Source organism: Ahaetulla prasina, chromosome 2 (genome assembly GCF_028640845.1).
Source record: "Ahaetulla prasina isolate Xishuangbanna chromosome 2, ASM2864084v1, whole genome shotgun sequence".
In the NCBI taxonomy this organism is placed as follows: Eukaryota; Metazoa; Chordata; class Lepidosauria; order Squamata; family Colubridae; genus Ahaetulla; species Ahaetulla prasina.
The window spans coordinates 13,424,509-13,450,801 of NC_080540.1; the positions used below are offsets into that span (position 1 = coordinate 13,424,509).

The 26,293-nt window shown below is 42.2% G+C and overlaps 1 protein-coding gene and 5 non-coding genes across 8 annotated transcripts in view; all 6 read right to left on the bottom strand.

Annotated features, from left to right (window-relative positions):
• Positions 1–26,293, bottom strand: part of LOC131192479 (carnitine O-acetyltransferase-like) — a 79,388-nt gene that overhangs the window by 34,607 nt on the left and 18,488 nt on the right. For all 3 annotated transcript variants that reach the window (XR_009153741.1, XM_058171659.1, XM_058171658.1), the window contains exon 4: positions 3,575–3,628. Coding sequence is in view for 2 of the 3 variants with exons in the window: in XM_058171659.1 (XP_058027642.1) it covers positions 3,575–3,628 (54 nt within the window). In the remaining variant the exon portion in view is untranslated. The remainder of the gene's footprint in view (positions 1–3,574; positions 3,629–26,293) is intronic.
• Positions 9,914–9,985, bottom strand: TRNAC-GCA (transfer RNA cysteine (anticodon GCA)). The gene has a single exon. It is a non-coding gene; the product is annotated as a tRNA-Cys (tRNA).
• Positions 12,520–12,591, bottom strand: TRNAC-GCA (transfer RNA cysteine (anticodon GCA)). Its single transcript has one exon. It is a non-coding gene; the product is annotated as a tRNA-Cys (tRNA).
• TRNAC-GCA (transfer RNA cysteine (anticodon GCA)) lies at positions 16,072–16,143 on the bottom strand. Its single transcript has one exon. It is a non-coding gene; the product is annotated as a tRNA-Cys (tRNA).
• Positions 20,230–20,301, bottom strand: TRNAC-GCA (transfer RNA cysteine (anticodon GCA)). The gene has a single exon. It is a non-coding gene; the product is annotated as a tRNA-Cys (tRNA).
• Positions 23,792–23,863, bottom strand: TRNAC-GCA (transfer RNA cysteine (anticodon GCA)). Its single transcript has one exon. It is a non-coding gene; the product is annotated as a tRNA-Cys (tRNA).

A 26,293-nucleotide genomic window follows, 5' to 3' on the forward strand; every position in this document is an offset into this window, starting at 1 on the left:
TCAGAACGCGGCTGCGCAGGTTATTGAGGGAGCGGCTCGGAGCTCCCACATAACACCTATCCTGCGCAGACTGCACTGGCTACCTGTTGTTTTCCGGGTGCGCTTCAAGGTATTGGTTACCACCTTTAAAGCGCTCCATGGCTTAGGACCGGGCTATCTACGGGACCGTCTACTGCCGGCTTCTATCTCCCATCGTCCGGTACGTTCCCACAGAGAGGGACTCCTCAGGGTGCCGTCAGCCAAACAGTGTCGACTGGCGGCCCCCAGGGGGAGGGCCTTCTCTGTGGGGCTCACCCTGTGGAACGAACTTCCCTCGGACTTGACAATTACCTGACCTTAGGACCTTTCGCCGCGAACTTAAAACTTATTTATTTCGTATGGCTGGACTAGCCTGATTTTTATTTTTATTGGATGGGTTTTTAAAATTTTGTGATTTTATGGGGGAGTATGTTTTTTAACATTTTGGGCATTTAAATTAGTTTTTTAAGGGATGTTTTTAATTATTGTGTGTATTTATATTTTATCTGCCTGTTCACCGCCCTGAGTCCTTCGGGAGAAGGGCGGTATACAAATTAAAATATTATTATTATTATTATTATTATTATTAAAGGCTGCAAGGAGTGCAAAGAGCAACAAAAAATCAGGGTTCCAAGTAACTTCCCCAACGAAAGAAAACTCTGAGGCTTGAGTTTCCTCAAAGTTCCATTTTATTAGTGATGTCATACTGGCAACTCTGGGAAAACCCGAATCTGAAACCCAAAAGGAAGTCCAAGTTCCTGCTCCAGCACCCACATGTCCATCACATTGTCCAATCAATGCTCCATCCCAACTGGAGACGACTCCCAGTCACACCCCTCCAGGTGCAGGGAAGAGTGGCCTTGACTCTCGGAGAAAGGAATGTTATTTTGACTACATATCTCCCCAGCTCCATACAATCCCCACTCCCAGTTTCCCACAGCATTAAATGTGGCAAGCCTGAAGATCCAATGCCCAAGATGGTTTCCAGGCCTGACACAAAAAGGATTAGGGGACTGGAGGCTAAAACATATGAAGAACCGTTGCAGGAATTGGGTCTATCTAGTTTAATGAAAAGGAGGACTAGGGGTAACATGATAGCAGGGTTCCAATATCCAAGGGGCTGCCACAAAGAAGAGGAGGGGTGTCAATCTATTCTCCACAGCACCTGAAGGCCAGACAAGAAACAATGGATGGAAACTAATCAAGGAGAGAAGCAACCTAGAACTAAGGAGGAATTTCTTAACGGTGAGAACAATTTATCAGCGGAACAACTTGCCTCGGGAAGTTGTGCTTGATCCAACACTGGAGGTTTTTAAGAAGAGACTGGACAACCACTTGTCTGAAATGGTATAGAGCAGGGGTGTCAAACCCGATCGCATCGCGGGCCGTATCAGGATGTTTTTTGCCTTTGCGGAGCTGGGGCTAGCGTGGCCTGTGCGGCTTGTATCTGGCTCACAGACTGCCAGTTTAACAGGCCTGGTACAGAGTCTCCTGCTTGAGCAGAGGCTTGGACCAGAAGACCTACAAGGTCCCTTTCAACTCTGGTTCAAATAAAATGAATGAATGAGTTCTCCCTGAGAGCTTCTGTGGCTCAAACAAGAAGCCAGGTCTTCCCACTTCTAGTCTAGGACCTTTACTAACTGATGCCCTAGGCCTGTGATGGCAAACCTGTGGCACGTGAAGCCATATTGGTGGGCACTCAAGTATTGCCATAGTTCAGCTCCGGCATGCACCAGCTGATTTTGCGGCCTTCTGGGCCCACTGGAAGCCAGGAAATGGGCCGTTTCCGGCCTCTGGAGGGCCTCCAGAGGAGTGGGGAAGGCCGTTTTCCCTCTCCCCAGGCTCCAAGAAAGCCTCTGGAGCCTGGGGAGGGTGAAAAACAGGCCTACTGGGCCCACTGGGCCATCAAGTGCCAAAAGCGGAGGGAGTGCAGGGGGGTCGTGCACAGTGGTGGGATTCAAGTAATTTAACAACCGGTTCTCTGCCCTAATGATTTCTCCCAACAATCAGTTTGCCAAACTGCTCAGAAAGTTAACAACCGGTTCTCCCAAAGTGGTGCGAACTGGTTGAATCCCACCACTGGTCTTGCACGCATGTGCGGGGGGTGGGGGGGCACACTGAATTATGGGTGTGGGCACAAGTGCGCATGACCCCTCCCGCACTCCCGTTTTTGGCACGCAATGGCGAAAAGATTCGCCATCACTACCCTAAGCATAGCCCAAGTGTGATGCCCCTCCACAGAAGCAAAACTTGGATGCCATCAAAACAGAAACAAAAGTGACGTTGCAAACCAAACTTTTACTGTGCCAAAGAAGACGTTTTGAACAAGGCGGGTTAAAGTTGAAGACCGCTTCCAAAACATAAATGCAGTGTGGAAAGGAAAGAGTTAAGCGTGTGATAGCTGGGGAAGGGGGAGAACGCTAGGGCGCCCCCTTTCCCCTTGGGACCCAAATCAAAGGTGAAATGCAATTTTTTTTTGCTATAGGTTTTGTGGGCGTGGCTTGGTGGTGGAGGGGTTTCATGTGACTGGGTGGGCGTGGCCAACTTAAAAAAAAAACTTTTAAAAAGCATTTTTAACTACCTATTCGTCCGAACCGGTAGTAAAAAAATGCTTTTAAAAAGTAAAAAAAAGGTTCCGACCATTGCGCGGCACAGCTGATAGTTGGAACCTTTTTTTACTCTTTAAAAGCATTTTTTTACTACCGGTTCGGGCGAATAGGTAGTTAAAAAATGCTTTAAAAAAGTAAAAAAAAAATGTTCCGATGATCACAGCTGTGCCGCACGATTGTAGGAACCTTTTTTTTTTTAACTTTTTAAAGCATTTTTTTTTTACTATTGGTTCACCCAAACTGGTAGTTTTTATTACTACTGGTTCACCCGAACCGGAGCGAACCAGTAGCATTTCACCCCTGCCCCCAACCCCTGAAATAGTCCATTTGGGAGCACAGAAAAAAAAGGGAACTATAACTTTCTGACTCTGCCAGCTGCCACCCTCTTCCGAGTTTTTGTTTTTTGTTTTGTTTACATTTATACCCCGCCCTTCTCCGAAGACTCAGGGCGGCTTACAGTGTATAAGGCGAGTCTGCTCTGTTCTTCACCCAGGAAAATCAACACCCAAAGTTTCTTTGTCCCTGGGAACCACAGGCACATCTGGAACCACTTGCCACTTTTGACCCATTCAGGCATCTCCAAGGAGGGCTCCATGTTCTTCCCAGGCAAAAATAGCAATAGCAATAACACTTAGACTGATATTCCGCTTTACAGCCCTCTCTAAGCAGTTTACAGAGTCAGCATTATTGCCCCCAATAATCTGGGTCCTCATTTTACTGACCTCGGAAGGATGGAAGGCTGAGTCAACCCTGAGATGGTGAGAATCGAACTCCTGTCAATGGGCAGAGTTAGCCTGCAATACTGCATTCTAACCACTGTGCCACCGCGACCAACTTCTTCTAATTTCCACTGGAGATAGAATTTGTCTTTCAGATTTGCCTAGTGGGTTTCAATCTGCATGGATAACCCCTGTACTGGGCTAGTAGATCCAAAGGAACCTACTCACCGGTCAATCTTTGCCTTGAAATCCAGCACACCAGCAATGAGCTTAGCTGCAAATCTGTGAGAGGTTTAGAAGACAGGAGAAAGGAAAAACAAATTAGTACCGCTTCATAATCCCTTTTTAAGACCACACTTGGAATATTGCATCCAGTTTTGGTTACCACAATATAAAAAAGATGTTGAGACTCTGGGAAAAAATGTGCCGAGAAAAGCAACAAGGATGATTGGGGGCTGGAGGCTAAAACCTATAAAGAATTGTTGCAGGAATTGTGGTATGTGAAGTCTAGAGAAAAGAAGGACAAGGGGTGACATGATAGCAGTGTTCCAGTATTTGACGGGCTGCCACAAAGAAGAGGGAATGAAGCTCCATCAGTGGAGATTTTCCAAAAGAGACAGGATAGCCATTTGTCTGAAATAATATAGGGTCTCCTACTTGAGCAGGACTAGAAGCTTCAAGGTCCCTTCCAATTCTGTTATTCTGTTAATTTCCCCACAAGTCTTAAAATTGCCAAGGTTGAGAAATATTGCTATGTAGGCCCTTGATAGTCCCTTGTCAGTGAATTTATCCAGGGTCTTTTTCAGTGGTGAAATCCAAATTTTTTTACTACCGGTTCTGTGGGCATGGCTTGGTGGTTGTGTCAGGGGAAGGAAACTGCAAAATCTCCATACAGGAGAATAGAAACAGGAGAGGTTTCAGATCGTTTTATCCAGTGGGTTAATTATATTCTTCAAGACATTTTAACGCAATCTTGCCTTGAAATCCAGCACACCAGCAATGAGCTTAGCTGCAAATCTGTGAGAGGTTTAGAAGACAGGAGAAAGGAAAAACAAATTAGTACCGCTTCATAATCCCTTTTTAAGACCACACTTGGAATATTGCATCCAGTTTTGGTTACCACAATATAAAAAAGATGTTGAGACTCTGGGAAAAAATGTGCCGAGAAAAGCAACAAGGATGATTGGGGGCTGGAGGCTAAAACCTATAAAGAATTGTTGCAGGAATTGTGGTATGTGAAGTCTAGAGAAAAGAAGGACAAGGGGTGACATGATAGCAGTGTTCCAGTATTTGACGGGCTGCCACAAAGAAGAGGGAATGAAGCTCCATCAGTGGAGATTTTCCAAAAGAGACAGGATAGCCATTTGTCTGAAATAATATAGGGTCTCCTACTTGAGCAGGACTAGAAGCTTCCAAGGTCCCTTCCAATTCTGTTATTCTGTTAATTTCCCCACAAGTCTTAAAATTGCCAAGGTTGAGAAATATTGCTATGTAGGCCCTTGATAGTCCCTTGTCAGTGAATTTATCCAGGGTCTTTTTCAGTGGTGAAATCCAAATTTTTTTACTACCGGTTCTGTGGGCATGGCTTGGTGGTTGTGTCAGGGGAAGGAAACTGCAAAATCTCCATACAGGAGAATAGAAACAGGAGAGGTTTCAGATCGTTTTATCCAGTGGGTTAATTATATTCTTCAAGACATTTTAACGCAATCTTGCCTCTGTTCTTCTGCCTGGTGTTTGTTGCCAATCCCCAAATATGGATATCCAAGCTTTTGGGGGGTGGGGAAAGCTTCTTTTCACCTGGTATAAATCTTAATCAGGCAGATTTTGGTGATTTAGTAAAAAAACAAAAGAGGCAAGAAGACTACAATATGGCAAGGCAGAAAGGCCATGGTTACTGAGGAGTTGAGGATCTGTATACTGTACATATACTGTATACCATTGAGGACCTGTATACTGCACGAGTCAAAAAGAGGGCTGTGAAAATATCTACAGACCCCTCACACCCTGGATATAAACTGTTTCAACTCCCACTCTCAAAAGGACGCTACAGAGCACTACACACCAGAACTACTAGACACAAGGACAGTTTTTTCCCAAACACCATCACTCTGCTAAACAAATAATTCCCTCAACACTGTCAAATAATTCACTAAGACTGTATTACTATTATTCTTCTCTTCCTTCCTCGTATCTATCTCTTCCCACTTATTACTATAACCATGTTGCTTGTATCTTTCAATTTATATTGTTTTTATTTGTTTCCTAGTACGATTTGATAGCTTATTAGTAACCTTGACCATCACTAAGTGTTGTATCTTTTATTCTTGATGAACGTATTTTATTCTCCTGAGAAAATACCAAAAGACAAATTCCTTATGTGTCCAATCACACTTGGCCAATAAAGAATTCCATTCCATTCTATTCTATTCTATTGATGGCCTATTTTGAGTTCTCCTTCGTATTAAGAAAAGTCTAGATTTTTAGAGCTCATTCTGAGCTAGCCTGCTTGTTTTCACTCTTGGTTGCTGAACAAAGGAGAAGGGTGTGTGTATGTGTGTGTGTGTGTAAATATCATGTAACTTCAAAGCCGTGAAAGTCTCAGGCTTTTGATTTCCACCTGGAGCCAGGTGCCAGCCAGTGAAGGTCAGATCTTATTTTTTTGTTTGTTTGTTTGAATTTATATCCTGCCCTTCTCCGAAGACTCAGGGCAGCTTACACTGTGTTAAGCAATAGTCTTCATCCATTTGTATATTATATACAAAGTCAACTTTATTGCCCCTAACAAATCTGGGTCCTTATTTTACCTACCTTATAAAGGATGGAAGGCTGAGTCAACCTTGGGCCTGGTGGGACTTGAACTTGCAGTTATTGCAAGCAACTGTGTTAATAGCAGACAGACTTAGTCAGCTGAGCCACCAGAGGCCCAGACTGATCTTCCAGTCTCCTGACCACAGCAGGGCCAGGATGACATCCTGGTGCCAGGTCATGATAAAAACAGTAGGAATTCTGTTGTTTGTAGGGAGTTTCTGCACAGAACCTAGCAACAGATACTGTGCAAACTGACAGCCCCCCAAAAATAACATAAAATTCTGTATTTGTTTTTAAGGAGCTCCTGGCCATTTTTTAAGACATTTGAGTACAGGTAGTTCTTGACATACGACCACAATTGACCCCTAAATGTATGTTACTAAGTGAAAAATTTGTTAAGTGAGTTTTGCCCCATTTCACGGCCTTCCTTGCCACAGTTGTTGAGTGAATCACTGCGGTTGTTAAGTTAGCCACACGATTAAGTGAATCCAGCTTCCCCATTGATTCCGATCGTCAAAATGTCGCAGAAGGGGATCCCATGATGTCGGGACACTGCAGCCGTCATAAATACGAGTCAGTTGCCAAGCGGCTGAATTTTGATCACATGATCGCGCGGATGCTGCAATGGTCGTAAGTGCGAAAAGCGGTCATAAGTCATATTTTTCAGTGCTGTTGTGACTTTAAACAGTCACTAAACAAACTGTTGGAAGCTACCTCTATTGTATAAACTGGCCGCCTCCCAAAAATATTAATAATAAAATCTCTACCGTGTTTCCCTGAAAATAAGACCCTGTCTTATATTTTTTTGAACCCCGAAATAAGCGCTTGGCCTTATTTTCAGGAAGGTCTTATTATTTTGGGGCGCGTGAAGCGAGATGGGGATCTTCTTGCTGTCTTACTTGATGTCCAGCTCTGTCTCCCTACCCCCGGGGGGGGGAAATGCTCCCAATTCGGACTGGATTGCCCGATCCAGTAGCGATGGCAGCGGGTGGTTCAGAGAACCGGTAGAAAAAATCCCTGCCCCCCTTCCCCCAGCATGCCCAGCTGACCAGCACGGTCATCAGAAGTTTTTTTTTTACTTTTAAAAGCATTTTTTCTTCGGCCGAAAAAATGCTTTTAAAAGTTTTTTTTTAAAAAAAAGGCTCTGGATGATCGCGTGGCTCAGCTAGGATCGTCAGAATCCTTTAGAAGCATTTTTTTCTACAACCTCTTCAGCCGAAGTGTCATTTGTAGAAAAAATGCTTTTAAAAGTAAAAAAAAAAGTGTTTTTTTTAACTTTTAAAAGCATTTTTTCTACAGCCTTTTTGGCTGAGGGGGGAGGGGGGGGGAAATTTGTAAAATGTTTTCAATAAAAAAAAAAGTTGGCCACACCCACCCAGTCACATTATCCCACCACCACCAAGCCATGCCCACAGAACCGGTAGTAACATATTTTACATTTCACCCCTGCCTAACCCTAACCAGAGGAAATGGCAGGGACCAGCTGCACTTGCGGCTAAATAGTTTTGGGGAGGGCTTACTTTCAGGGAGGGCTTATTTTCGGGAAAACATGGTATTGTTTTTATTAAGGAGTTGCTAGCAGTTTCTAAGACATTTGAGTAATATTTTGGTTGGTATGTATGCTTTGTATTTTATGCCTTTCAATCTGTTTCTTTTAGCTTAAATAAAGCTTAAAATCTCTTTATTTACTGGTGTGCTTATAGCCTCTGGACCCAAAAGAATCAATTGCTTTGGTACCTGATTATTGCCCTTATACATGGGAACATAAGGACTGAAAAAAACAACAACCCCAAGCTAAAATACAAGGCCAACAGAGAACAGAGCTATAACTCAAGACAGAGTTGTACAGGTAGTCCTCGACTTACAACAGTTCAGTTAGTGACCATTCGAACTTGACTTGTGACTGTTTTTCACACTTACAACCATTGCCGCATCCCCATGGCCACCTGATCAAAGTTCAGACGCTTAGCAACTGGCTCGTATTTATGACGGTTGCAGTATCCCTGGGTCATGTGGTCCCCTTTTTTTAGACCTTCTGACAAACAAAGTCATATGGGGAAACCAGATTCACTTAACAACTGCGTGACAAGAACTGCAGGAATTCACTTAACTGTGTTGAGGAAGGTCATAAAAAGGATCAAAACTCATTTAACAAATGTCTCACTTAGCAAAAGATATTGTTAGACTCAATTGTGGTCGTAAGTCAAGGACTACCTGTATGTCAGTCACCGCCCCCCCCCCGCCCCTTTCTGGGTGCTCACAAGTCTAGAAATTAGAGGAATTTAAGCCAAGAATACCTGTAAGGGATCGGACTATTCTAAACAGTGCAATTTGTTTTGTGGTGCAACCAAAACAATCTGGAACTGAACACACTCAAAACCGTAGAAATGGTGGTAGACTTTAGGAGAAACCCTTCCATACTTCCACCTCTCACAATACTAGACAACACAGTATCAACAGTAGAAACCTTCAAATTTCTAGGTTCTACCATATCGCAAGATCTCAAATGGACAGCTAACATCAAAAACATCATTAAAAAAGGACAGCAAAGAATGTTCTTTCTGCGCCAACTCAGTAAGCTCAAACTGCCCAAGGAGCTGCTGATTCAGTTCTACAGAGGAATTATTGAGTCTGTCATTTGAACCTCTATAACTGTCTGGTTCGGTTCTGCAACCCAACAAGAAAAACACAGACTTCAGAGGATAATTAGAACTGCAGAAAAAATAATTGCTACCAACCTGCCTTCCATTGAGGACCTGTATACTGCACGAATCAAGAAGAGGGCCGTGAAAATATTTACAGATCCCTCACATCCAGGATATAAACTGTTTCAATTCCTACCCTCAAAACGACGCTATAGAGCACTGCACACCAGAACAACTAGACACAAGAACAGTTTTTTCCCGAAGGCCATCACTCTGCTAAACAAATAATTCCATCAACACTGTCAAACTATTTACTGAATCTGCACTACTATTAATCGTTTCATAGTTCCCATCACCAATCTCTTTCCACTTATGACTGTATGACTATAACTTGCTGCTGGCAATCCTTATGATTTATATTGATATATTGACCATCAATTGTGTTGTAAATGTTGTACCTTGATGAACGTATCTTTTCTTTTATGTACACTGAGAGCATATGCACCAAGACAAATTCCTTGTGTGTCCAATCACACTTGGCCAATAAAAAATTCTATTCTATTCTATAAAAATTCTATTCTATTTCACTTCCGCCATATTGTCCTACTGACGCTTTCATAATAGAAAATGATTTAGCAATGCCGTTTAAAGCTCAACTGAATAAAGCACAATTCTGCCAAGTCTTTTAAAATTTGGGCACTGAATTAAAGTACCCTATTAACAATGTTTCGATCATTTACCAATGGCAGTAGAAAGGTTGGGGAAAGATTTAATATTGCTTTGGTAAAATTGATTTTCAAAATCTAGTTTTCTTTTTTGGTTTCGTTGAAAAAAGAACTCAATTGGTATTTCAGTCCTTTCTACTCCAATTTTTTTTATTGCTATTTAATATTTCTTATGGAATTGATACACCTCTTTTCATGAAACGGTACATGAGACAGGTCATGCTTAAACCCCATAATTACTAACCATGATATTGCTCCATGAGGTATATAGGAAAAGACACATTTTCAGTTACAAGTTTGCTTTCCTAATTTTACTATGTTGCCAGGAATAAACCAATTCTAAAAAGGAAACAAATCAAGTTAGTTCTTTTTGAGGGGGGAAAAAAAAGAGGGGGCACCCGGACTTGAACCAGGGACCTCTTGATCTGCAGTCAAATGCTCTACCGCTGAGCTATACCCCCAGCACATCCTATGTGGCTCCAGGAAGTTAACTCATGTATACTGGTTTGGTTACATATTTGCCTACCACAAACAATATGTGTTTTAAGCCTTCCTCCCAAAGCAAACTTCTCCTCTTTCAGGTGTCAGCCCAGAAACAAATTTTTGCATACCGCATTCATGTTGCAAAGTTTTTGGACCATGGAAAAAAAGGCAGCCAAGAAGGCATCAGTCAGATTTAAGGAAAAAGAGGCCATCAGGTGCTCACAGGCAATCTCACCGGGTCATGTATATTGCTTCCGGGGTCAAAGGTAATGCAGGTAGTTCTTGACTTACAACAGTTTGTTTAGTTTGTTCAAAGTTATAACAGCACTGAAAAAGGTGACTTATGACCGTAACGTTTCATAGTTAAGACTTTTGCAGCATTCCCATGATAATGTGATCAAAATTCAATTGCTTGGCAATCATTTCACATTTATGATGGTAGCAGTGTCCAGGGGTCATTTTTTGAGAACTTCTGATGAGCCAATTCAACCGGGGAGCCAGATTCACTTAACAACTGAGTTTCTAACTTTTCAACTGTGGTGATTCACTTAACAACTGTGGCAAGAAAAGTTGTTAAACAGGATAAAACTCACTTAACAGATGTCTCACTTAGCAATAGAAATTTTAGGCCCAATTGCAGTCGTAAGTTGAGAACTACTTGTACTTAAAATCCAAACTATCCTACCTCTAAGAATTTTATTTCAAAGGATTATCCCAACATCCCCTCTTCTATATTTCCAGGTGTTTTTATCTACAGTAATGGCAAAATTGTGGAAACCTTTTGGGAAAAGTAGTTTTGAGGTTTGATGGCTAATAACACCATTTTTTTGGGGGGGGGGGTTTCAAAATACTCATATTCCACTGCTGGAATGACCTGGGAATAGCCCAGACCTTAACCCAATTAAAAATCTATGGAGCCGACTAAAGAAACTTGTTAGTCAGAAGCGACCCAGCAATAAAACCCAGTTAATAGAAGTAGTCATTCAATCTTGGCCTCACATTGTAACAGCTGCAGAACTAAAAGACTTGGCTCACTCCATGGGAAGACGTTGTAAGGCTGTAATTCATGCTAAAGGTTACCCAACTAAGTATTAACTGGCATGGTGATCATTTTTGTATATCTCTTTTTTTCTATGATGATAATTTTTGTATATCTTGTTTTTTCTACAAGTTTCACTCTTCTTCTTTAACTGCTATTCTAATAGCAAATCCTTCATAAAAGTTATTGCATTACATTCTTGATTAAATTATCTTTCCACTGATATAAAAGTTTATGGTACTACTCCCAAAAAAAAAAAGGTGTTATTAGCTAGTTTTAGAAAATACACTTTTCCCAAAAGGCTTCCATAATTTTGGCCACTACTGTATATATAAAAAATGCAGAGGCTTTGGAAAAAGTTCAAAGAAGAGCAACTAAGATGATCAAAGGCCTGGAGACAAAAACATACGAAGAATGGCTGCAGGTTTTGGGTCTGGCTAGTCTAAAGAGAAGAACTGGGGTGACATGATAGCAATATTCCAATATTTGAGGGGCTGCCACAAAGAAGAGGGGGTCAAATTATTCTATAAAGCACCAGAGGGCAGGACAAGAAACAATAGATGGAAACTTAATCAAGGAGAGAAGCAACCTGGAATTAAGGAGAAACTTCTTAACAGTGAGAACAATTAATGACTGGAACGACTTGTCTCCAGAAGTTGTGGATGCTCCATCACTGGAAGTTTCTAAGAAGAGACTGTACAGTCACTTGTCTGAAATGGTATAGGGTTTCCTGCTTGGGGATTGGACTAGAACAGGGGTCTCCAACCTTGGTCCCTTTAAGACTTGTGGACTTCAACTCCCAGAGTTCCTCAGCCAGCAAAGCTGGCTGAGGAACTCTGGGAGTTGAAGTCCACAAGTCTTAAAGGGACCAAGGTTGGAGACCCCTGGATTAGAAGACCTCTAAGGCCCCTTCCAGCTCTATTCTAGTCTTCTTTTTCTTTTGTCCATCTACAAATATGGAATTCTAGTTATGGGGAAACTTAAACTTCATTTAGCAATCATTCCAAATTGCAATAGCATTGAAAAGTGACTGACAACTGATCTTCACACTTAACAATCATCGCAGCATCCGCCAATTTCATGTGATCAAAGCTGGGGCACTTGGCAACCAGCCAGTATTTACGATGGTTGCCAGCATCCCAGGAACATGTTATCCTCATTTAGGACCTTCCCGGACAGCTTCCAACAAGTGAAGTCAATGGAAGAAGCCAGTTTCACTTAATGACATGATTCGCTTAACAATCATGGCAAAAAAAAGGTCATGAAATCAGATGCGACTCACTTAACAACTGCCTTGCTTAGAAATGGAAATCCTGGTTCAAATTCTAGCCGTAAATCAAGATTACCTGTAATTTAAATATTTTGTATCACACTTATTCTCCTAATAATTACTATTATTCCTTCAAGCTTTCAGTAGAAGTTACTTCTTCCTACATGACATCCACTGTGTGTCTTCAGGGATTTTAAAAAATAAGGGGGCACCCGGACTTGAACCAGGGACCTCTTGATCTGCAGTCAAATGCTCTACCACTGAGCTATACCCCCAGCACACAGGTATGCCTCCCTTAATATCTAGTTTTGGTACTGGTTTTACTGCCTAGTTTCCTCCTATAAATTAACGACAAGGCAGGAAGAGGGTGTGTTAACTTTTTGGCAGCCCAAAATTAGAAAAAGTCTGGTAGCCATTTCAAGCCTACCAAATCTTATTACAAGGCAATAAAGTTCAGCAAACTGAAGGTCACTTCATCAAATGGGTTTTAAACTCCTCGGACCTTCCATTAAAGATCTCAGGTAACAATTCTGGAACAAAGAAACTTCAGCAGTACAACTGAGTGGGAGGTTACTGAACTCACGTCTATCAAAAGACGTCAGGCTATCTCAGAAGGTTTGAACAAACACAATAGGATTCTAACAAACTTACAGTTGTTAATTGATAAGATACCTGTAATCTCCCCTTCTCCATCCCATTTCATTTGCACAACCATCCAGGCCTCTGGATGGCTTGCTCTTCAGCTCTCAAAAGAGTAGGCCTTATAATTAAATCAGTCTGAAAAAAGTGCCCTAGACCAGAGGTCACCAATTGGTGGTCCATGGACCACTGGTGGTCCGCAAGAAAATTTTGGTGGTCCACAGAAAAATTATTTGCATTTTTATATTGCACTAAATCAGGGGTCCTCAAACTATGCCCCCTGGGCTGGATATGTGCAATGAACCTTTATGCTGTTGCAAAGTCTCCCCCTTTGGGGTCTTTTTGTGTGGGTCGGAGGGGGTAAGAAATTCCGACTTGGGGTCTGCTTCAGCCTCCTGGTGTGGGGCTTTGGACGAAGGCTGGAGGGAAGTGCCACTGGTGGCAAAGAACCGGAGTGCCTCGTTCCAGTGGGACAGCATCATGGTCTGGAACTGGCTGACCATCTCAGCCCACTGAGCCTCCAGGCACCGATATCTGGACTTGCACTCCCGCAGGTCTTCCCTCTGCTTGTAGTCCTCAGTGAGGTGCTTCTGTTGAGCCTCCTTCTCAGTCAGATACAATATGAACTGAGCTGTTTGGCCAACTCTTTCTTGTAGTGGCTGCTTAGCTCCTACAACTGCTTCCTGTTGGGGCCCTAAGGAGCCTGGATGGGGAGGGGAGGGGTGGCTGGGAGGGGAGGGGTGAGTAGAGGCTGGTGAGGCACCCCTCAACATTGAGTGACATCGAGTTGACCACACCCACCCAGCCACATGACCACATAGCCACACCCACCCAGCCAATCATTAGGCAGATCATATTAGTGGTCCATGGTTTTTAAAATTATGAATTCAGTGGTCCCTGAAGTCCGAAAGGTTGGTGACCCCTGCCCTAGACTAGTGTTTTCCAAACTTTAAGGTGTGTGACTTTCAACTCCCAGAATTCCGCAGCCAGAGAATAACACCAAGTTTGAAAAAAGCAAATTGTGTAGGAGTTAAAAGTCCACACATCTTACAGGTGTCAAGTTTGAAGTCTACGCATTTTAAAGTTGCCATGGTTGAAGTCCACACATTTTAAAGCTGTCAAGCTTAGAAAACATACTGATTTATAAATGCATGTGCACCAGATTCCAAATATGGCACCCAGGATTTCACGACACCCTTTGTGGAAGAGAATAAACATCTCCGTATTATTCTGGGATGCAACCTGAAGGGCCACAGTTTCTTCACAATTAGCCCTTCTTATCCAAACTTTTCATAGTTGGAAAGCACAGAGTACAATTAGCATAGTAAGCAAACTTCCCTTCCTGGAAGCAAGACCCAGAGAAGGTGATCAATAATAGAAGAAAGCAGAAGAAAACTCTGGCTTCTCCAGGTGATGCTGAATTACTACTTTGTGAACATGAGCACCACCAAAAGATGGAATTCATTAGCATAGGAGAACAGCATTTGCTATCCCAGTTTTAAGGAAAGACGATAACTCTTCGACAGTGCTCAGAAAGGGAGCTGGGAAGGGCCTTGCTCACTTGTTTAGGGAGCAACCTTTTAATTTTCTGTCAATTTTCTCCAGCTTCTCTCGAGTATCGTGAAGCACAAAACATTTTCTAGGCCTCCCGTCACTCTGGAGAAACAGCGTCTCCAAGTCTTTTCAACGTTGAGTCCTCCCTTCATCCGTTTGATTTAGAACTAGAAGAAATCTAGGATCTCATCTGGATCAGGAAGGATTGCAAACTGTCTCCTCTAATTTAACCTCATTCCCTAATTCCCTGATATAGAATAGAATAGAATAGAATAGAATAGAATAGAATAGAATAGAATAGAATAGAATAGAATAGAATAGGAATAACAGAATTGGAAGGGACCTTGGAGGCTTCCTAGTCCAACCCCCTGCTTAGGCAGGAAACCCTATACAATTTCAGATAGGCAGCTGTCCAGTCTCTTCTTAAAACCTCCAGTGATAGAGCACCCACAACTTCTAGAGGCAAGTTGTTCCATTGATTAATTGTTCTAACTGTCAGGAAATTTCTCCTTAGTTCCAGGTTGCTTCTCTCCTTGATTAGTTTCCATCCATTGCTTCTCGCCCTGCCTTCAGGTGCTTTGGAGAATAACTTGACCCTCTCTTCTTCTACAGAGGAATTATTGAATCTGTCATTTGCACCTCTATAATTGTCTGGTTCGGTTCTGCAACCCAACAAGAAAGACACAGACTTCAGAGGATAATTAGAACTGCAGAAAAAATAATTGCTACCAACCTGCCTTCCATTGAGGACCTGTATACTGCACGAATCAAGAAGAGGGCCGTGAAAATATTTACAGATCCCTCACATCCAGGACATAAACTGTTTCAACTCCTATCATCAAAACTATGCTATAGAGCACTGCACACCAGAACAACTAGACACAAGAACAGTTTTTTCCCGAAGGCCATCACTCTGCTAAACAATTAATTCCCTCAACACTGTCAAACTATTTATTAAATCTGCACTACTATTAATCTTCTCATCGTTCCCATCACCAATCTCTTTCCACTTATGACTGTATGACTGTAACTTTGTTGCTGGCAATCCTTATGATTTATATTGATATATTGACCATCATTTGTGTTGTAAATGTTGTACCTTGATGAACGTATCTTTTCTTTTATGTACATTGAGAGCATATGCACCAAGACAAATTCCTTGTGTGTCCAATCACACTTGGCCAATAAAAAATTCTATTCTATTCTATTCTTCTTCGTGGCAGCCCCTGAGATATTTGAACACTGCTATCATATTCCTAGTCTTTCTCTTTATTAAACTAAACATACCCTAATCCAGCAACCCTTCTTTATATGTTTTAGGCTCCAGTCCCCTAATCTCTTATCTCGATTGGCAAGCAATTAATCTCTATTCCCAAGACAGAGGAGTATGGGATAAAACCCTTAGCTTCAGGTATGTAATCAGGTCAATATCTATTTTCCACTTATTCTAACAAAATATCTAGTTTGAGGATAATGCAAATGATTGTCTGTCCGTCCATCCATCCCCCCACCACCCCCAAATAATAAAAATTGTTGTCTTTTTTAATCCTGAAATTAAAAGGAGGGGGCACCCGGACTTGAACCAGGGACCTCTTGATCTGCAGTCAAATGCTCTACCACTGAGCTATACCCCCAGCACACAGGTGAACCTCACCTAAGGTCTAGTTGTGGGTTGATGGTTTGACTGGATATTGCTGTTCCTTGAATCTATGAGTAATTTTCAGATGTTACACCTATAATTTAACAACTACTATCCTGGAGCAAAATGTCTATTATTTTGGGACACCGTCAGGAGGACAGCCTGCACGGAGACTACACCTACATCAAACCTTCTAACCTGGAAAAATATCCTAACTTTCTATGGATGCCCCCTTCATGGGAAGATTGGGATAGGGAGCACAATTATTTTTTCCATCAACGCCCTACTTCGGACATTTAATGGAAAACTCTGGCTCTCTAGAGCAGGGGTCTCCAGAGGATACTGAACTAAACCTGCAACCAAGATCCTGAATAACAAGCACCATCAAACTAAGGTGGCCTGGAGAATGGCCTTTTCCACCCTGGTCTTAAGGAAAAAGGATAATTCTTTGATGATACTACAACAGGGTTTGGAGAGGACTCCACCCCTTGCTTGTGTGTGTGGAGGGGAACCTTTAACCTTCTGAGTGTCATGAAACCTAAAACATCTCCCAGGCTTCCCACCACTCTGGAGGAAAGGGCTGTGAGGAGCAAGCGATCCAAATCTCTTCAACATTGAGAAGACAAATCGTCCCTTCATCCCCTCAGTATAGAACAGGGAAAATTCAGGATCTTGCCCCGATCAAGAAGAACTTCAGGTTGCTTCTAGTTTAGCATCAATTTTCCTCTCTCCTTGGGAGATCAGGCAAGATATACCCAGTTGAATAAATTGTTTCAGCTTTCAACTTCAATAAATTGTTTCAACGGACTTCCGGTTTGGCACCGTAGGTGATGGCGGTGATCTTTACGATCACCAACCTCTGGATTATGTGGAATCGCTAGGACAGCTTAAATCTGCTGTCCAGCGGTTCGGAAAACCCCCTCTTCGGGAGAAGGAGAAGGTGGTGAGCTGAGGGCAGAGGTTGAATTTCCCTAAAGCCCCTGAGAAAAAAGGGGTTTGAAGGGTTAAGTTCCCTCCAGTAACCCGAAGTGCTCCAGATCCGAGGATTCTTCTGCTTTGGCGGAACCAATCACCACGACCAAACGCCGAGATTTATTTTGGACAATAAAGGATTATACCGGACAGAACGAAAGTGGGAGAACTTTATGCAAGTAGCCACGCCGATTCCCCGATACTTTGTAACAAGCTTGAAAACAGTAAAAAAATGGAGGCGAATTGTTAACAAGTTAACGAGTGGAAAGCAAAAGCGATACTTTCAGCGTTTGCCGTCTGCAGTTGGTAATTTGCATGTTACTTGCTGCTTTTACTTTTTAACTCTTTGCTGCCTGCTGATAGAAACTAGGGGAGATTTTTAAATACTGCTTTAAAAGACTGTGTTTCTCAGAGATTAAGAAGATTTAAAGTGAATATTAAGTTGGAAATAAATAAATAAATAATTTTATAGAAGATGGCAGCCAAACAATTAAAGTCTACTGTAACAAAGAGCTCTGGAACTTTATCAGCTGGTGCCTCTCCAGCTCATACAGCAGAGACTAGAACATTGAATTTAGAGGCGTTACAAGAGAACTTAAAAGGCTTTATAGAAGAAAAATTTAAAGTAATAACTGATGAGATGTCTGAAATGAAAGAGCAGATATCAGAAATTCAAGTGGGAAATAAAGAAGTTAAAGAAGGATTTGTAATGGCAGTACAAAGTTTGGCAACGAATGTGATTTTATTGGAAGAGGAGGTTGAAGAAATTAAGCAACATAATTTAAAATTAGAAAATAAAATGGATGAATTTCAAAATAAAATGGAAAAAACAGAGGATGAAATAGTTTTGATACAATATAGAAATATGGAATTTGCTCTTAGAATTCGAGGTTTGAAAGAAAATAAGGAAGAGAATTTAAGGGAAATTTTTTCTGAAGTATTTGCTGAGATATTAGCCTTGAAAGACTATACACTCGAAAAATGTATTTTAGAATGGAAAATGTGGATTGATTATATTTAAAATAAGTATCAGATAAAAAAAATATCGAATAGCATATGAGTAAATTTAGGAAATATTTTGTATTAGATATATTTTTGAAGGAGAGGGGAATTGAGAATGTGACTAAGTGTGGTGTGACTAGAGATTATAATTTAGGAATTATTTTGGATTATGATTGTTAGTTTTGATACCCTGCATTTTGTTCTGGGAAGTCGGGGTGGGGGTGGGGGTAAGGGGAGGGAATTGGGGGTTTGGTAGAGATGGAGTGATGGTTAATGTACAGGGATTATTGAAGAAATATAATTAATGTAGGGTCGGGTCTGCATAGTTACCATTTTAGAACGGTGAGGAGGGAGAAAAGAGAGAGTAGGAGGTAGGAAAGAGGAGAAGAGGAAGGAAGAGGGATAGTAGAGGGAGAAGGAAGGTGGAGGGTGGAGGGAGGAGAGGATCTAGATAAGAGAAGGAGAGGAAGGTCTGGAAAGTAAAAGAAGGTAGAAGAGGGAAGAGTGTTAAAAAGGGGGGTGGTGACTGGGAAAGCCCAACTAATTGTATATAACTGTACATTGGATGAATTATTTGATATGATTGTAAAAAAGAACTTTTTATAAAAAAAAAAAATGTTTCAACATAAATTGTTTCAACTTCTACCCTCAAAACACGCTATGCTATAGGGCAGGGATCACCAACCTTTCGGACCTCAGGGACCACTAAATTCATAATTTTAAATCCCAAGGACCTCTAATATGAATTTTTTTAAAAGATAAATAGTATTTAGTGCAATATAAAAAATGCAAATAATTTTTCTGTGGACCACCAAAATTTTCTCGCGGACCACCAGTGGTCCACGGACCACTGATTGGTGACCACTGTTACAGGGCACTGTACACCAGAACAACTAGGCACAAGGACAGCTTTTTCCCAAATGCCATCATTCTGCTTAACAACTAATTCCCACAACACTGTCAAACTATTTATTAAGACTGTATTATTATTATTCTCTTCCTTCCTATTACCTATCTCCTCCCACTTATGACAATAACCTTGTTGCTTGTATCTCTATAATTTATATTGTTTGTTTCCTAGTATGATTTGATTGCTTATTAGTAACCTATGACTATCACTAAGTGTTGTATCTTATGATTCTTGATGAATGTATTTTATTTTTCTTTATGTAACACTGAGAGCATATGCACCAAAGACAAATTCCTTGTGTGTCCAATTACACTTGGCCAATAAAGAATTCTATTCTATTCTATTCTATTCTATTCTATTCTATTCTATTCTATTCTATTCTATTCTATTCTATTCTAAAATACGAGACTTCCCATTCCACTCCAATCGGGTATAAATGATGAACTACTTATTTTTTTTTAAAAAAAGAAAGAGACCATTCCTTTTTCTCACACACGGATGGGAAAATATATTTCAAAGCAAACTAGCTATCGTTTAAGCTCTTCAAAGTGTGACCAAATAGTTTAAATTAGAAAAAATATTCCATATTCCTCAAAACAGGTATAGCTGAGAGTGGTATCTCTTGATTGGCAAGCAATTGACCCCCCACTCCTAAAATACAGGAATATAGAATTAAAACCTTAAATTTTAGACATGGGATATGTCTCCATATTTATTTTCCAGTCATTCTAGTAAAAGCTATGTATGTAGTTTAGAAATAAAAAAAGTGTTTTCCCAAAAATAAGACCCTGTCTTATATTTTTTTACACCCTGAAATAAATGCTTGGCCTTATTTTCGAGGTCTTATTATTTTGAGGCGCGTGGCGCAAGATGGGGTTCCTCTTGCCATCTTACCAGATTTCCAGCTCTATAACTCTAACCAGAGAAAATAGTGGGGGACCGGCTGCGTATGTGCTTAAATATTTTGGGGAGGACTTATTTTCAAGGGAGGTCTTATTATCCAGGGAGGTCTTATTTTCGGGGTAATCCAACATGGTAATCCATTTTGTTTTCCATAAATGACTTGAAATTATTCTCCTAATAATTACTATTATTCCTTCAAGCTTTCAGTAGAAGTTATTTCTTCCTACATGACATCCACTGTGTGTCTTCAGGGATTTCAAAATATAAATTGTTTGGAAAAAATAAAACAAAAGGAGGGGGCACCCGGAGTTGAACCAGGGACCTCTTGATCTGCAGTCAAATGCTCTACCGCTGAGCTATACCCCCATCACCTAGGTAAGTCTCACCTAAGTTCTGTTTTGGATACTGGTTTTACTGGAAATTTTTGTTCCCTAAATTTATGAGTAATCATGTTCACATGTTACACCTTTAATTCTGTAACAAGTTCCCTGGAGCAGAGCAATCCTCTCTATAAATCTGGGATATGATCTGAAGGGCAACAAAATTTTCTCCATCGGATCTTCAAGTCTGTCTGAAAAAAAGGATGCGAAAATTCCATGGAAGCTCTCTCTATGGCAGTGATGGCTAACTTTTTTGCTGTCGTGTGCCAAAAGCGGGAGGAGTGTGGGGGAATGGTTGCGCACTCACATGCCCATACCCATAATTCAATGCGCCCCACCCCCCGTGCTGCAGGGATCAAGGATAATGCCCATGCTTCCCCTATTTTTGGCACACGAAGGCACAGTGGGCCCGGTAGGCCCGTTTTTTGCCCTCCCCAGGCTCTAGAGCAGCGGTTCTCAACCTGTGGGTCGGGACCCCGTTGGGGGTCGAATGACGATTTGCCAGGGGTCGCCTAAGACCATCGGAAATATGGGAAGTATACTTGCAAGTCAAAGAATCGCACTCCAATGGTTGACTCCACAAGCCAGCTGCAGGCTCTTCAAATCGCTAGCCGAATTCGGCTTCAGGCACGATGAATTAAAAAAGAGAGAAATCTTTGCTCTGATGTCTCCCTCTCAAGCCAGCTGCAATCACTCCCAATCGCTAGTCTAATCTGGCTTCAGGTGCGATAAACTTAATAGGGGAGGAGTCTCCGCTTTAATGCCTCCGTCCTCAAGGCAATCGCAAGCAGTTCAGATCGCTAGCCAATACGGCTTCAGGCGCGAAAAATTCAAAATGAAAATAATTTTATGGTTGGTGTCGCCACATCGTGGGGAATTGTATTAAAGGGGTCGTCACATCATGGAGAATTGTATTAAAGGGGTCGCAGCACTATAAAGATTGAAAACCACTGCTCTAGAGCCTTTATTGGAGCCTAGGGAGGGCGAAAATGGCCTTCCACACCCATCTGGAGGCCCTCCGGAGGCCGGAAATGGCTTGTTTCCAGACTTCCGGTGGGCCCAGAAGGCCTGAAAATCAGCTGGCCAGCACGTGCACTGGACCTAAGCTAGGGCAACGCTTGCGTGCCCACCGATACAGCTCCGCGTGCCACCCGTGGCACATGTGCCATAGGTTCGCCATCACGGCTCTATGGGAACATAAGGATGGTGATCGCCAGAGGTGGTATTTAGCAGGTTTGCACTGGTTTGGGAGAACCGGTAGCGGTGATCGTACTAGTTAGGCACGTTTTTGAGGCCGGCCGCATGTGCAGACAATGCACACACGTGCGAAGCGAGCATGTGCGGCGTACTGGTGGTAAAGGTAAGTGAAACCCATCCCTGGTGATCGCTAAATGTCTATGGCAGGGGTCTCCAATCTTGGCAACTTTAAGACTTCTGGACTTCAACTCCCAGCTTTGCTGGCTGAGGAATTCTGGGAGTTGAAGTCCACAAGTCTTAAAGTTGCCAAGGTTGGAGACCCCTGGTCTATGGAGATTCTCAGTCACCCAGGTCATGGTTCAGCTTCAGCTCTGAACTGAAGATGCTCCTTGAATGAGAAGCGAAACATCTTCAAAGAAAAACCAGAAAATCCAATTGACTCTTGAAAAAACACCTTTGGGATAAGGACGGTGAGCATCATCTCTGCCATCAATGCCTTTCTTCAGACATAAACAGAAAAACCTGGGTGATAATGCTGAATTACACTTGCAACTAAAACCACCGAATAGCGAGCACCCATCAAGATTTTTATTTATTTTTTTAAATTTGAATTTATATCCCGCCCTTCTCCGAAGACTCAGGGCGGTTTACATTGTGTTAAGCAATAGTCTTCATCCATTTGTATATTATATACAAAGTCAACTTTTATTGCCCCCCCAACAATCTGGGTCCTCATTTTACCTACCTTATAAAGGATGGAAGGCTGAGTCAACCTTGGGCCTGGTGGGACTTGAACTTGCAGTAATTGCAAGCAGCTGTGTTAATAGCAGACAGACTTAGTCAGCTGAGCCACCAGAGGCCCAGACTGATCTTCCAGTCTCCTGACCACAGCAGGGCCAGGATGACATCCTGGTGCCAGGTCATGATAAAAACAGTAGGAATTCTGTTGTTTGTAGGCAAGTGTAATTCAGCATTATCACCCAGGTTTTTCTGTTTATGTCTGAAGAAAGGCATTGATGGCAGAGATGATGCTCACCGTCCTTATCCCAAAGGGATAAGACTTAGCCTGCTGAGACACCAGAGGCCCCATTGGTCATTCATCAGCTGTTGGGGAATGGCATTTTCCACCTTGGTCTTAAAGATGGAGGATAAATTAATGAAAGAAATTAAGGAGAAAGAAGAGACAGATTATTATATAATCTGGAATAAATGGTATGATTGTCTTGTGTCTAGAAATAACAGGAAAAAAATAAAGGGGAGAAATTAGAATGTACAGAATGTACCATATGTAACTAATAAATATATAAAAATCTAGAAAAGTAAAGCTATTAATATTAGATAATTTAATGTAAATAAAGAAAAGGGGATAAGAAAGAAAGTAAAATAACAAATGTGGTATAAAAAGGTATAAAAGCGAAAGAAGACCAATAAGAAACGCTGTTTAGAAATGGGAGATATTTATATGTTATATGTTGTGTGTTTGTCAAATTGTGTAAAATAAAATAAAAATTTTTAAAAAAAGAAAAAAAGAAAGAAAGGATAACTCTTTGATGATGCTCAGAGAGAGGCCTGGGAACAACTTGCTTTTAATCTTCTGGCAACTTTGTCTAGCTTCCACTGATTGTTGTGAGGCTCAAAACATCTCTCAAGGCTTCCCCGCCACTCTGGAGAAAGGGGCAGTGAGGAGCAAGTGGTCCAATTGCCTTTAATATTGAGAAGATGAGTCTTCTCTTCATTGCCTTTAGAACTGGGAGGAATCCATGCGCTTGGCCAGGGGTGGGTTTCACTTACCATTATCCCGGTTCGCTGCGCGCATGCACGCTCACTTTACGCGCCCGGCCTTCTGTGCATGCGCTTTGCTTGCTCGTGCGCCTTCCGCGCATGTACCCAGCCTTAAAAACGTGCCTAAATAGCATGACTTGGAGCTGGGACGGGCGGGCAGGCCCACCCATGATCACCTCTACCGGCTTGTCCGAATCGGTGCGAACCGGCTGAATACCACTTCTGATCTTGGCTTCAGCAGAAAGGACTTCAGACTGCCTCCATTAGTTTAACATTGATTTCCTTTGACCCTTAGCGCAGGGGTCCCCAACCCCCAATCTGTGGAACGACACTGGTAAATCACTGCAATTTGTAAGATAGTAACACGGTTGTTGAGTGAATCTAGTTTCTGCATTGACTTTGCTTATCAGAAAGTCGCAAAAGGGGATCCCATGCTCCTAGAACACCTCTGGAAAAAGGAGTAAGGAACAAGCCGTTTAGTGGAGGGGGAAAAAATAAGGGGGCACCCGGACTTGAACCAGGGACCTCTTGATCTGCAGTCAAATGCTCTACCGCTGAGCTATACCCCCAGCACATAGGTAAGCCTCACCTGAAGTCTAATTTTGAGTACTGGTTTTACTGCATGTTTCTCTTCCCAAAACTTATGAGTAATCGTTTTCAAATGTTACACCTGTAATTCCGCAACAATTTTCCCAGAGCAGAACAATCTTCTGGGATATAATCTGGGAGACAGTCTGAAAAGCACCATTTTCTCCATCAGGCCTTCTAATCTTCAAAAAAAGATCCTAACTCTCCATGGATGCCCCCTTTGTAGGAAGATAAAGATCACTTCTGCCATTAATGTCCTTCTTCAGATATACACTGAAAAGCCTGGCTGGTGTTTGCTGAATTACACCTGCAACCAAGATCCTCAATAGTGAGCGTCACCAAGATAGGGCATTCATCAGTGTCTGGAGAATGGCATTTCCCACCCTGGTCTTAAGTAAAGAAAATAACAACAATAGTGTTACGCTGGAGTCGGAAAGTGAGGAGGATGGGGAGGACAATGGGCCAGTCCTGGAGTCAGAGGAACAGGAGGAGCCTGTTCCTAGTGCACGCACGCGAAGAACAAAAAGAGCCGCTAAAGCAAAAAGGACAACTCAGGAGTAAGGCCAGGAGATGACTGGCCCCTCCCATAAGGCTTAAAAGAGCAGCAATGGCTCTTGGGCTCTTTGTAGGAAAGCAACATTGCTGCAATCTTATCTCCTATTTCTGAACTTCATGGGGTTCTTACCAAGAAAAGCCTTTGGCAGGGTGCCAAAGAAGACAAAGGTTTGTGATAAGGCCAAAGGACTTTTTCTGAAGGACTTTGTTTTGGACTTAATTTGGACTAAGCTGAGAATGAAGTAATTCTCAGCTGTTCTAATAAAATATGTTTGTTTAGGACTGATTGTGTCTGGTAATAACTACTTGGGCCTAGGCACAACAAATAGCACGTAGATTTATGTACCACTTCACCGTCCTTTACAGTCCACTCTAAGCTGTTTACAGTCAACATATGGCTCCGAACAATCTGGGTCCTCATTTTATTGACCTTGGAAGGATGGAAGGCTGAGTCAACCTCGAGCCCATTAGGATCGAACTGCTGGCAGTGGGCAGAGTTAGGCTGCAATACTGCACTCTAACCACTGCGCCACCACAGTTTGTCTAATGCTTTGATGACGCTCAAAGGGGGGATGGAAAAGACCCTGATTAGGGAGAAACATTTTCAGCTTTTCTCCAGCTTCTCCTAAATATTATGAAGCACCCAAAATTTCCCAGGTGATCTGCTGCTCTGGAGGAAGGACTGAAAAGAAGAAAAGTGGTCCAAATCTCGTCAACATTAAGAAGAGAAGTCATCCCTTCATCTCCTCACTTTAGAACTGGGGCAAAATCCAGGATCTTACCCTGATTAGGAAGGATTTCCAGCTGTCTCTTTTAAGTTTAGCATCAATTTCCTTTCTGCCTTGGACAAATCAAGGTGAATTCTGGTGGGATACCCAGGCCAGTTAAAAAATATAAGACTCCCCACCCTACCTCACCTGGTACAGGTAGTCCTCGACTTACATCTATTCACTTAGTGACCATTCAAAGTTACAATGGCACTGGAAAAAATGACTTTATGACCATTTTTCACACTTGTGACCTGTTTTGACTCAGGCCCAAGTAGATAGTAATAAACTAAGTCCGTGGAAAAACAAACTTTATTAGAAGAATTGGGAATTATTTCATTCCCAGCGTCGTTCAACTCAAAGTAAAACAAATGCCTCCCAACACAAATTCCTCAGTTATCTCACAAACCTTGGTTCAATTAGGCAAAACTGCCAAAGGCCCTTCCTGGCAAACGTCCAGAAGTCACAAAAACAAAGATGTACATGAAGCAGAAGACGAAGCAGAAGACGCAGCTACAACATTGTTTTCCGGCAAAGCTGAAACGACGGTGCTGGTCTGTTTTTAAGCCTTATGGGAGGGGCCAATCATCTCTTGGCCCTACTCCCGAGTTGTCCTCTCTGCTTGAGCTGCTCTTGCCTTCTGGCAGCTCTTCTCATGCGTGCACTAGGAACAGGCTCCTCCTGTTCCTCTGCCTCACTACTATCAGTCTCTGAGGCTCTGGAGTCCGCACCTCACTTCCCGATGGCCCTGGCCCCATCTCAGCCTCATCGCTGTCTGATTTTGTTGCCAGCTCTGCAGGCTGCTAACGGACCACAACGTGACCATTGAAGCATCCCTGGGGTCACATGATCAACATTTGGAGGCTTGGCAACTGGCATTTATTTATGACGGGAGTCATGTGATCCCCTTTTGGTATCTTCTGACAAAGCAAAGTCAAGGAGGAAGCCAGGTTCACTTAACCATTGTATTGCTACCTTAACAACTGTGGTGATTCAGTTAAGAAAACTGTGGCAAGGAAGGTCATAAAATCAGGGCAAAGCTCACTTAACAGCCCTCTTGCTTAGCAATGGAAATGTTGCCCTCAACTG